Raw genomic sequence first — 12,555 nt, 5'->3', positions numbered from 1 at the left:
CTGGGTGGCTGCTTCTCAGGCATAGCAGGCATTTTTTTTTTTAAGATTTTATTTATTTATTTGACAGAGAGACAGCAAGAGGGGGAACACAAGCAGGGGGAGTGGGAGAAGGAGAAGCAGGCCTCCCGCTGAGCAGGGATCCAGATGCGGGGCTCGATCCCAGGACCCTGGGATCATGACCTGAGCCGAAGGCAGACACTCAACGACAGCCACCCAGGCGCCCCATAGGAGGCATTTTTTAGGAGTGTCACTTTTTGATATGAACAATTAGAACCAACTATGAATCTAATATAAAGTAGATGTGCACAAATTTTTAAGATGAAGATGAGTTTTCAAAGAAATACATGTGGCTGGCAGACTGCTCTGGGCCTATATAGCATCCTGGTTATACAAATTCCCTATTTTCTCATAAGGAATAATTTTTCAATTTTCTACTGGTAAATGATTGGGAAAGCGCCACCAAATAAGGAGTTGCTTGTGTGGACATATATTAATTCCTCTTTAATACAGTCATCTGGAAAAGGCAACAGCCTGTCAGTTCTCTAATAACCGCAGTAGCTTGTTTGGCAGGGTCACTTCAAAATGAAGTCATTTTGCATAGATTAATCCTTAAAAGAGAGAAGACCTCTAATCATAGGGCTTTTTTTTTTAGAACTTTATAATTAATCCTTGCTTATAAACGTCTTAAGACTTAGCTTTTGACAGGTTTGTAATGAACTTTTATATGTAACTTGAGACTAATTATATATTTGAAACAAAACCTTACAATCCTAAGTCATAATAAAATTTCTGATTCATTTAAAAAACCATGTATTTGATTTTTATTTCTTTACAATTCATACTATCTTAATTTGAATTTTTCTTTGGTTTGAAAAAATTCATATAGAATTATTTCAGATGGTTTCCGTAATAGTCCAAAAACCAACCTTGGTTTAGCTAGATTTTTTGGGGTACTTATTTTACACAAAGCAACAAATGGGTTATAAGTGATTTCCTTGAAATGTTTAGAGAAGCTTTATAAACCTCTCAGAACTTAAGATATAAAGGTGTAATAAAGGCACAGGTTGGTAGGACCAGGAGTCAAAGAATCCTCTTTGTAACTGACACCTTAGCTTTAGTCCTCAGTCCTCAGTTCTAGGGGAAACATTAGGGCGCAACCCTCTAAGACCTCTTGGAACCGGGGGCTTATCCCATAAAGCTCTTAAGTCTGTAGTTCATTATGTTTTTGCTTTTGTTTTGTTTTTTTGTTTTGTTTTTGCTCTCTCCTGGAGTGCGGAGACTGGTCTATTCACTGTTTTATCCATCCATTCTATTCTGGTATTTGACTTGAAGAATTGAAAGAGCCGAATTACTAAGCTTTTATCAAGGAGCTAGTCTAGAGTTCTATGATCTCGGTAATCAAATATGCAAGAGCAGTTTTAGAACAGTGACAGCACAGTTGCAACCAGCATGCGACTAAATCTGTAAAGACCAATTTTGTGAAGTAAAAAAGGTACCAACACCAAAATATGTAGGAAAATGTGTAAAAGAGGTGCGCCTAAACCAAAATCTGCAGAGACAGATTAAGCCAGGAGTACTGGGGCAGGTTAGGGAGGTAGAGGCAAGGATAAAGGACCTCGAGTGGTGGGCTGAGTTCACACAAACCCTCTGCTGCCTCGTGTGCCCCATGAGTCGCCTCAGCTCACTTCGCCTTTGTTACAGCAAGGGACACCTGCATCTCACTTCAGACCCCTGCACCATGACTGCTACAGTGCTCCTCAGATTGCTGGGCATGTGAGTCACCAGAAGGTGGCATGAAATACAGACTCACTCTCTAGGTTCTGGGCTGGGTTCGAGATGCTGCATCTAACAAGCTCCCAGCTGGTGCTGAGAAGCACACTTTGAGAAGTCTCTCCTTCGGACGGGTCTTGCTCAATTCGGCCTCAAAAAAAAAGTCGAACAGTAACAAAAGGCTTAGGAGGAAATCAGTCTCTTGTCCTTTGACCCTCACCCATTCCCACACTGCCCCAGACAACCACTTTTAGGCGCGCTGGTGTATGCCCTGTTCCTGTTTCTAAAGACGGCTGCTCTCTCTTGGTTCATCACTTTTGGAACCCCTCTACTGACTTCTGTTTCAAAAGATGGGGATTTTCTTTTGTACTCCTTCATCTTCTCCCTCCATCCTTCCAACATCTCACCTTGTTAAATCCATATTAGGTGCTATTTTTACTATGTTCATAAATGCTATTGCTCTGATAAGCCAAATAGTCTTCTATGATTACATTATTTTTCTAGTACAATTTTTTGTTTTACTGGAGTTAATAATTATCTTTCAGAATATTTTCTTGGAATATCTGACTTGACCATCTCTGTTTTATTCCTTTCACTCCAGTTTCCCAAAAGTCAAAATTTTTTCCAGCTTTATTGAGATATTATTGACATATATGAGTTTAAGGAATACAATGCAATGATTTGATACGCATATATATTGCAAAATGATTATCACAATACGGTTAGTTAACACCTTCATCCCTTCACAATTACGATCTAAAAGTCAAACTGGACAGACATTTCACTGGTTCCATTTATCCCGTGAGACAAATCCCCTTTAGAGTCCTGTCTCCCGCTCCAATCCAGGCTCATGGCAGCCCTCCCTGTGACAGTCCCTACCTCTCTAGCATGTTTGGTTCTCTTTCCTGGATTCCATGTTTTCCTTTTTCCGGGCTACTTCCTGTTGGACAGGATTTTCCAGTTGCTTTTCAAAGAAGGATGCATACGATTCTTGATTGCAAACAAATTTTTTTCTTAGAATTGGGAAGACCTTGATTCTGTTTTCTTCCGCCTTCTAGTGCTTCTATGAGGAATCCATTCCGATTCCCGTTCTTTTGTATGTCCCCTATCATTTTCTCTGAAAGGTTTAGATCTCTTTTATTTAGCCTTACTGTTCTGAAATTTCATGGTGATGGTGTAGGTCTTTTGACTTCCAATATAGTGAGCAGCCTTTTCATTCTGGACATTTGTATCCTTCCGTTCTGAGAAATGCTTTTTGTGTTGCCTTTGATGGTTTTCTCTTCTGTTTTCTGTTCTTAATGGACTTTCTATTATTTAGGGGTTTGATTTTAGTTTCCAAGAGTTCATTCTTGTTCTTATGTTATCTTAAAGCATCCTATTCTTGTTCCTTGAATTCAATTTCTTAGGGTATTTGTTTAAATTACATTCAAGTTTTGTTTAGCATACTGCATTATCTCCACTTTCTTCTAAGTTTATATGTTTATTTTCTGGGCTCTGTCATATTGTAAGTATGCCTAACTGCCAGAAATCCTTATTGAAGTGTGAAGTGCTAAAATATACATCGGAAGTGTGTGCGCACGTGGGCACGCGTTACAGAAGGTGGTTTATAGTTTGGAGGACTCAGGGAATTAATACCTGGTGGGCAAATTGTTTTCTCATTCTCTTCTGTTCTTAGTGGAACTTCTATTATTTAGATGATCTAATTTCCTAGGGTTCTTCTTAACTTTGTTTTTCCGTTCATTCTACTGATTTTTAAAAAAATATTTCAATTGTTTACTTTTTTTAAGTTGTTAAAGTTCTTCCTCGTTCTTATCCTGTTTCCTTATATTATAGCATCCTGTAGGGGGCATTAAGTTTCTTGAGAGAACTTTCTTCCAATCTTCCTGAGAGGTAGCCTGTGGCTTTTTGGTGTTGCATTTGGGAAGCGGGCTAAGGAGAGGAAGTCTAACAGCCAGTATGCAGACTTCCACCTACACTCCTATGGGCGGAATAGTACCTCGTCAGAGCCCTCCCCTGACTCAGCTGTCCCTGCAGTCTCTCTGGTTCTCTACAGAATAAACCCAGCAATCTTGGGGAGGGGGGATGGGCAGGATGGAACAATCACCTGACTGCACAAGTTAAGATGCAGACAGGTGTCTAACTGCTCTCTATGTACTTTCAAACAATGCTTTTATATTTAGTTCCCCTTTTTCCCTTGTACCCGATCCTCTAATTCCTGAATCCTTCTCAGTTCTTCAGGGCAAATAGCCTTGCTACTCCTACCCTTTTCGAGTACTTAAACTTGACCTTCCTTTTCCCTGCTGCATCCAATGCCCCATTTACTTTCCATCTTCAGACGTCGTGGTTTCGGTTACAGATGTCTCCTCCTAGGCCAGCCTGCTAATTGCCTGTCCAACTTCTTACTTCCTGAACTCAGATTTTGTTGAGGAAGTCACTGTGCCCTCCTTAAGATGCTCAGCTTCCCAGAAGTTTGTTTTCCCCCCTGGGAGTACTCATGAGATAGATCTGACCAATGAGAGAAGAATGGGAGTCCTGGCGGGGAGTTCTGGGAAAGCTTGCTAAAGAGGACAATTTTTCTTTTTCTTTTTCTTTTTTTCTTTTTTGTTTTGTTTTGTTTTTTTTTTTTTTGCCCTTTCCCTGCCCTTCTTGTCAATTCCTTCTTCCTCTTTCCTCTTGGAAGGCAATTCAGCAGCCACCATGCACCCACAAGGTGACCATGAGAATGAAAGCCACATGTTCACAGTGAAAAACACAATGATAGAAGGACCTCAACTCACTGGTGATGTTGTGGATCTGCTGAACCTGCCCAAACTGCCAAAGTCTGGATTTCTTCTGTGAGAGAAATAAACACACGTTTGATTGAATTCCTATGGTCACGTTTCTGGTTCATTATAGCCAAAGCAGTCCCCAACTCATACACCTCCTTTCATCAAAGATGAACAAGTGTTTTGCTCTTTGTTTCAAGGTCATTATTTGAACTAACAGTACTGAAAGTCCTTTATCTGCTTTAGGATCTCACAAGAGTCTAGTCTTCCGATTCCTTTTATTTTACCCCTGCCCCAGGACACCTTTTGCTTTTCTTCCTCACCAAGCCTTGACTTCCATGGCTGATCACTTGAATTCCTTTTTCACGAACACCCTCAACTTTCAAACATTGTTGCTCATTTGACCCATTGAACAAATACTTAACTTTCCTCCATTCCTACAGCCAAATGACTGGGCACTGTTAGGAAAAAGTACAGAACCATAAGAATTAGTGCCACATCCAGTTCATGATCTCCAACTCAGATGCACGATAATTTATCCTCGTGAGTAGTTTCTTTATCCAGTCCCTCAGTAAGTATCACTACTTTCTTCAAATCTGCTACATCTCTCTCAGCTTAAATCTATCTAAAAGCCTATGGAAATCATGTGACTTTATGTTTTCAAATATCACTTCACACTTCATCTACCCCCCTCACTCTCAGTAGACTACTGGCTCTCCTCTTACTTCCTTAAACCTAGAAATCTCTATCAGTGCTTCCCTCCTTCTCTCCAGTGTGAATGAGGTCTTCTTCCTTCTCCTTCTAAGGCCAACCATTCTACTGGAGCTCTTAGTCCTGTGGGAGAGAATGTGGTCTAGAGGCAAAGGTATGGGCCTTGTAGCCAGACATTTGGGTTAACATCCTAACTTGCACTTACCAGTTAGGCAAGTTCATTTAATTTCTCTGAGCCTCTTTTCTTATCTATAAAGTGTGGATAATGCCTCTTTCATTGAAATTGTTATAGAGTCACTAAGTTTTTTATGTAGTGTAAGAAAATAATGTTGTTCTCATTTTTCTCCAGCACTTTGCTACAATAGTTATTTCTGCTGTATCACCGACTTCTCGCCTAATTGTCTTCTACCTCTCAACCCCAAAGCACCATCTTTTCTGTTCTGCTGTATTGTGTTTTTGCATATTCTGACTTCAACCCCCTCCACACCATTGAAGGGGTGCTTTCCAAAGACCAGAGATACTCTGTGCTGCATTTGACCACTCTCTCTGAAGGAACTCATGTGTTCAGGGGGAAAAATAACCCATTGGGATCCAACTATGGAACTGGGGCTTCATTAGGCAGTGATCAATGAGGATCTTGTCCTCATGGAGTTTACAGTCTAGCAGGAGAGGAAGAAATCAAATACTTACAGTCCTGATGTATATTGTGAAGGAGGAAGCATCGGGACAATGGAAACACGCATTGTCTGCAGAGTCATGGAAGGCAGATCAAGAATGAAGGGCAGACTGTGAAATCAGGAGCTGTGGAGAATGAGAGCAAGGGACTGACGGAAAAGCTATCAGGACAGAAGTGACCAGGCTTGGGAGGAGGATGGGGAGAAAGAAGTAGCGGGAATAGGAGGCAGGGATTCTGTGGAATTGATTTAGATTTGCAATGGCCTGCTTGCAGTGACGTTTATGTGTTGACTTCGAAACTATAACTTCATAGTCTGGGCTCTTAAGATATTCAATCGGGGAGACTTAGGTAAGCCAATTTCTTCATGGCATGACTTCCTGAAGTGCATTAAAGATCTCCAGTGATGCCGGAAGTCCGTTTATCTGAGGGGACTCTCTGGTTACTAGTGTAAGGAATTCACTCTGGGAAAGCCTCATCTAGGATTCTGTAGTCGTGGGAAAAAATGAGGCTGTTTTAATTCCAGGCAGCAGGGGGCAACCTTGCCCTCCTTATCCGGATTGATACAGGCTTCAGGTGAGGTTAAAGTAAAATCAGTTAAAATCACCTTAGTGCTAGTTCGAGATTCTTCTGTTTCCTCCATGGTTACCCCCAAGTTTATCTCCATTATTGCAGAAAATCAGCTAAAATCACCTTAGTGCTAGTTCGAGATTCTTCTGTTTCCTCCATGGTTACCCCCAAGTTTATCTCCATTATTGCAGAAAATCAGCTATGAGAATTGTTGGAATAAGCTGCCTACTGAGGTGTCAAAACTAACTCAGGTGGAAACATCTTTCTGAGTTGCCCCCTTACTGGAGAAGCGTAATGGAATCAAACAGCATTATTTGATTATGTTTACATCTTAAAATGGGACCTTGCACTGGTCGTTCTCAGCTGCTCCTCATTATAACCATACAAGATTATGTTTCATATGTGTATGTATTTATCATAAATTAAACGTAAGCTCATTTAGAAAAACTAAAAATATAAATAAGGAATAAAAGACTCATAATTTCATAGCATAGATAATTACCATTATACTTTCCTGTATATCCATCCACATTAGACTTATAAATAGGATTATATGTTATCAGTTTAATTATCTGATTTTCATTTTCGCTTTATACCCCAAACATCATTTTAATATCTACAGAATGGATCAATAAATGACTATAACACATGAATTTAATAAAATTCCTACACTTGAGCAGTTAGCCTTCCGGCCTTCTAAAATTATATATAGGAATTTTGAACCAACTTGTAATGCAACCTTCTAATGTATTTTTCTTGATGTTAAAAAAAAACTTTCTCTGTTTTCATTATTTCCCTATTCATATTCTGCATTAACCATCGTCATGTTTCTCTCCATACCTCTCTCCAAGTTCATACAGGAATGTTCAACCATCTATGCACTTACATAATTTTATTTTTAATAAACAAAAAAATAGCATTATAGGATATACATCTTGCTTTTCTTGCCTAACAGTAAACAGTGGCAAAACCTTCAGGTCTATGGGTATAGATCCAATTTATCCTTTTAAGAAGCTGTAGACAATCCCATTGTAAGACATAATCACTTACCTAACAGAGAAAGACAACTTTGCCGACCTGAAGAGTAAAAAATGCTAACTCACTGCTCAATGATTTTCTTTCTTCTAGTACTAGGATATAAAATAAACTGTTGAATGAGAGATATAGGCATTACTTCCAGTTTGGAGACAAGAGATGGCAGAGCCATGGCTGTGCTGGGAGTTTGATGAACTGTAAAATGCACTTGCCCTCAGGCAGGGTAGCAGTGATAGTGAGGCGCACTGTGTCCGTCCCACCTGGCTGTGACCCCCAAAGTCTTACCTCCGTCCTGCCAGCTCTACCTCAGGCGGCTCCTTCCCCGGGGCCAAACTTGAATGGAAAGGGAGCAGGGCAGGCAAAGAGGCCCAGCTGATTCTCAACTGTGGCCAGAAAATACAAAATGACACAAAACTTTATGATACATAGAGTTACTATTATGATAGGTGATTGGAAGGAAACACATTTTTCTATGGCATTATTCCCCAAAGAGGATCAGTAAAGCCCTTTTGCTAAGACATCTTGCAGGAACATGTTCTTTTTTTAAGGACAATTTTTATTTTTATTTTTAATTTTTTTAAAGATTTTATTTATTTACTTGAGAGAGAGAATGAGAGAGAGAGAGAGAGCACATGAGAAGGGGGAGGGTCAGAGGGAGAAGCAGACTCCCCGCCGAGCAGGGAGCCCGATGCGGGACTCGATCCTGGGACTCCAGGATCATGACCTGAGCCGAAGGCAGTCGCTTAATCAACTGAGCCACCCAGACGGCCTTTATTTTTATTTTTAATTTTTTTATTTTATTATGTTAGTCACCATACATCATTACAGCATTAGTTTTTGAATAGTGTTCCATGATTCATTGTTTGTGTGTAACACCCAGTGCTTCATTCAATACGTGCCCTCTTTAATACCCATCACCAGGCTAACACATCCCCCAACCCGCTCCCCTCTAGAACCCTCAGTTTGTTTCTCAGAGTCCATAGTCTCTCATGGTTTATCTCCTCCTCCAATTTCCTCCCCCCCTCATTTTTCCCTTCCTGCTATCTTCTTTCTTTTTTTTAACTTATAATGTATTATTTGTTTCAGAGATACAGGTCTGTGATTCATCAGTCTTACACAATTCACAGCACTCACCATAGCACACACCCTCCCCAATGTCTATCACCCAGCCACCCCATCCCTCCCACCCCCCACCACTCCAGCAACCCTCAGTTTCCTGAGATTAAGAATTCCTCGTATCTGTGAGATCATACGATACATGTCTTTCTCTGATTGATTTATTTCGCTTAGCATAATACCCTCTAGTTCCATCCACATCGTTGCAAATGGCAAGATTTCATTCCTTTTGATGGCTGCATAATATTCCATTGTATATATATACCACATCTTCTTTATCCATTCATCTGTTGATGGACATCTTGGCTCTGTCCATAGTTTGGCTATTGTGGACATCGCTGCTGTTTAATGTGTTCATTTTCATTAAATCAAGGGTGTCATGGGATCAGTAGCTGGGGATTAGATCCATAGGTAAGGAACCGGTGAGGGGGAATATAAGGGTTTTAGGGTTTGGGAAATAATTCCCCTTTCTCCCTCTCCTGGATGTGAAACCAGTTGAGAAAGAGAGAGAAATTCTAGCAGCTGGACAGCCCGTCATTTCCTTTATCACTGACAAATTGTTCAGAGTACACAGTCCCATATCTGTCATTCTTTATAGAGGTAGATGTAAATTCCTCCATCCAGTCCAGGGAGAGTTGCAAAACCCTCTTCTGATAAAACACGAGGCAGAGCACTTTCTGGACTAGTTGGTTCACAGCAAGAGGAAGAAGACAGGACTAACAGGAGGAGGCTCTTCCTCTTACCCCCTACCAGCTAATGTGCCCCCCTTAGTTGGGGAGTGGGGAATAAAGAGAGGTGCAGAGAGGAACCAGGGGACTGAGTCTACATAGGAGGAGGGAATTAACATTCTATCAACAGTTGTTGCTTAGACTCTTCTTCAGGGATGCTCCAGCCACTGAGAATGCCCAGGTAGGTTACAAAATGCCCATGTGGATGTTTAGGCTGCAAAGGTCAAAGCCTCAGACCAGGTCTCTTCTCTGAAATGCAAATGGGACTCTGAATTTTTTTCTGTAGCCACTACTTTCAAAAGCATCTGCTGTTTGGAACCCTACCTACTCACAACTGACTGCATAGACAGAGACCCAAGGGCTTTGTTTACGCGATCTGGAATGAATAGCTTCCATACACCAGCAATTCTCAGCAGCTGCTCATACATTAATGGAAGAAACAGCGCTTATGTTTAGTGCTTATGTGCTAAAATCTCCATCTGGGGCTATCCTGGGAGATGTGGAAGCTGGATGTGGGCAGGTGTGGCCACTGGAGTCAGAGGCTGTGGATCTGGGTTCCAAACTCCAGCTCTGAGCCACTAGAAGCAATTGCATCCCTCCTCCCTGTGGACTTCAGTTCCATTTCCTGCACAGAATGAGGGGTTTGAGTATGGTGGCAGCCCTTCCCCCATAACACGGGTTCATTTTAAATATACGAAAGGAATACTCGTTACTAATGATGCATCTATGTTTGAAAAAAAATTCGGCAAACTGGATGTGATGACATTTCAGATAACGAATAAATATTTGTAGATGACAGGATGGACGATTACTGTTCTCTACCAGGATTCTTAGCAAAAAACAACGGAATCCCCTCCAGCTTGTTCAACTGTTAAAGGATACCCAGCAGTTCACAGAGCCGGCTCTAAGGAGGGATTCCGCCCTCACATCTCCATGAAGGCTGCCTTGTAAAGCTGGGCATCTCTCTCCATAATCCTCCTGCCTCTCTTTGCCAGCAGATTCTCACGGTGCCACCTTCTTCCCCGAGAAAATCTTGCTCCTTGTATTCTCGTTTCAAGGGAGGTTGGTGGAGGGCAGGAGGGGGGAAATTGTGCCATGGTCGCAGGAACAGAATTCAAAAAGTATTGAGTGACAAAAAACATGGCAAATGTTCATGCCCACTGTTGCCATCGGCAGAAATCCTGGGGACTGAAATGTAATGCATCACGATGCCTTTGATTTGCATGTGTGTGCCCACACATCATGGAACCGGAGAACCATCCTATATTAACTTGCCATCATAGTTCTTGAAATAAATACTTTCTTTAAAAAACATTCAGTTCCAGCAAGTGGAAATCATTACTGTGTTCATTTAATTTACATTAAATTCGCTATTGACCATTAATTCAGTATGCAGCTAGTCGGAAAGGTTGAGGAAGCTGTCTTAAGGCGGGGTTTTTTTTTGGCGGGGGAGGGAGTGGTTAGCCAATTCTTAAGTGTTTGTTTTTCAAAGGTTAGCCCCTTCTAACACATTTCAAAATCACCCAGGGTCCTTGTTAAAATCCTAGGCTGATCCCTGACCTAACAAGTCAATATCTGGGGGGAAAGTCTGGAATATATAGTTTAACAAGCTCCTTCGGTGATTTCTCCCACATGCCAAAGCTTGAGAACTTCTGCTTTATGCAGCAAATATAGAGACTGTGAGGAATGTTAATTAATACATTTAAAGTTAATTAATTCATAGATACAGCAGGGCATTGTTTATATTGTGATTTCTTCTAGTCTTCGTTGACTTGAAGTCTGCTACTTGTAGTCCACAAATTCTGGAGTGAAAATGTCTTTTTTTTGCCGGTACATTTGAACTTTAAATGTCCAAGGTTTCCCGGCAGTCGTTAGCTCACATTTTTCTAAGTCAGTGGTCACAATCAGGGCACCACTGCTTAGTGAGGCCGTTGAGTTTTTGTCTTTGATAGCAGAGCGGGTAATAGGGCTAGTTTCCAGCCCACCACCACCCCTGCCCCACACTGGGCTTTGACCTCTAATTGGCATTTATTTTGAAAAATGTAAATGTCATCTTCCTTCAAGGAAAACAATTCCTTCAACTTTCCCACTAGTTAAGCTTTTGAAGCCAGTGTTCCCCAAACTGAATGCACATCAGAAAAATCTAGAGGGTTTGTGGAGTCGGCAAGACCTCTGAGTCGGTGCCCGGGATGTGTGTGGGGTCTGCGCACTGGGCACTCACCCCAGGGGACGCTGATGCAGGAGCCGCCCTTCCAACAGCTTGGAGGGCCCTAGCTCCCCAAGTCGTCGTTATCCTTCTGCCATAATCACCAGGAGGATCGCTGAATTGTCTAAGACAGATTCTTTTTTTTTTGTTTGTTTTTGTTTTTGTTTTTTTCAGTGAAAGGGAAACTTTATTGAGGCCCCAGGCCCTTGGGGCTCGGGCAGGAAGCTGCCCTGTGGGCAAAGGAAGAGCCGGTGGAGGGGCCTTATTTGACCTTCTTTTTGGGGCGCAGGTTGTTGGTGTGGCCGCACTTCTTCTTGCGGCAGTTGACAGCACGGGGGTGCAGGCGAGCCTAACACTTGCGGCAGATCATCTTGTCGCAGTTGTATTTCTGGGCCAGCTGGCGGAGGGAAGGCTCAATGATGCCACCCCGGAGGCGAAGCACCAAGTGCAGGGTGGACTCTTTCTGGATATTATAGTCTGACAGAGTACGGCCATCTTCCAGCTGTTTGCCCGCAAAAATCAGATGCTGCTGGTCAGGCGGGATGCCCTCCTTGTCTTGGATTTTGGCTTTGATATTCTCAATAGTGTCACTGGGCTCGACCTCGAGGGTGATGGTCTTGCCCGTCAGGGTCTTCACAAAGATCTGCATCTCTGCGTCTGCTGGAGCGAATCCGCAAGGCCGCCGCCACCCTCTAAGACAGATTCTAACGAGTGCGTCTCAGGCTCATGAAGAACACAGACAAATGGGGGGGTGGGTCAGGGTGTTGCATCCAGCTGTCTGGACATTCTGGAGCCGGGTCCCTGTGTTGGCTGCACCTGCAGAGACGCTGCAGAGACTCACAGAGGAGGGCAGGAAGTCCTCTCCCACCACCTAGTTCTTCGCCTTTGCTTCCCGCTGGCAGGCTGTGCTTGCCCACGGCAGCGCAACAAGCCACTTTGACATGGGGCTTTCAGAGTTTAACTCTTCTGCTTATTCCTTAC

At 42.3% G+C, this 12,555-nt stretch overlaps 1 protein-coding gene across 1 annotated transcript; it reads right to left on the bottom strand.

Moving 5' to 3' along the window:
- Window positions 1-11,738: 11,738 nt before the first annotated feature.
- On the bottom strand, window positions 11,739-12,258 carry LOC113929895 (ubiquitin). Its single transcript, XM_035727641.1, has one exon. It carries the CDS (start codon window positions 12,221-12,223, stop codon window positions 11,924-11,926), a length of 300 nt encoding a protein of 99 aa, XP_035583534.1. The 5' UTR covers window positions 12,224-12,258; the 3' UTR covers window positions 11,739-11,923.
- Window positions 12,259-12,555: the final 297 nt, after the last annotated feature.

Source organism: Zalophus californianus, chromosome 5 (assembly GCF_009762305.2).
Source record: "Zalophus californianus isolate mZalCal1 chromosome 5, mZalCal1.pri.v2, whole genome shotgun sequence".
NCBI classification, from domain to species: domain Eukaryota; kingdom Metazoa; phylum Chordata; class Mammalia; order Carnivora; family Otariidae; genus Zalophus; species Zalophus californianus.
Note: the sequence above shows the minus strand (reverse complement) of the source record. Positions and strands in the feature narration are given on the sequence as shown.

Coding starts and splice junctions, on each gene's coding strand:
- LOC113929895 (XM_035727641.1), bottom strand. CDS start 12,223: ATGCAGATCTTTGTGAAGACCCTGACGGGCAAGACCATCACCCTCGAG.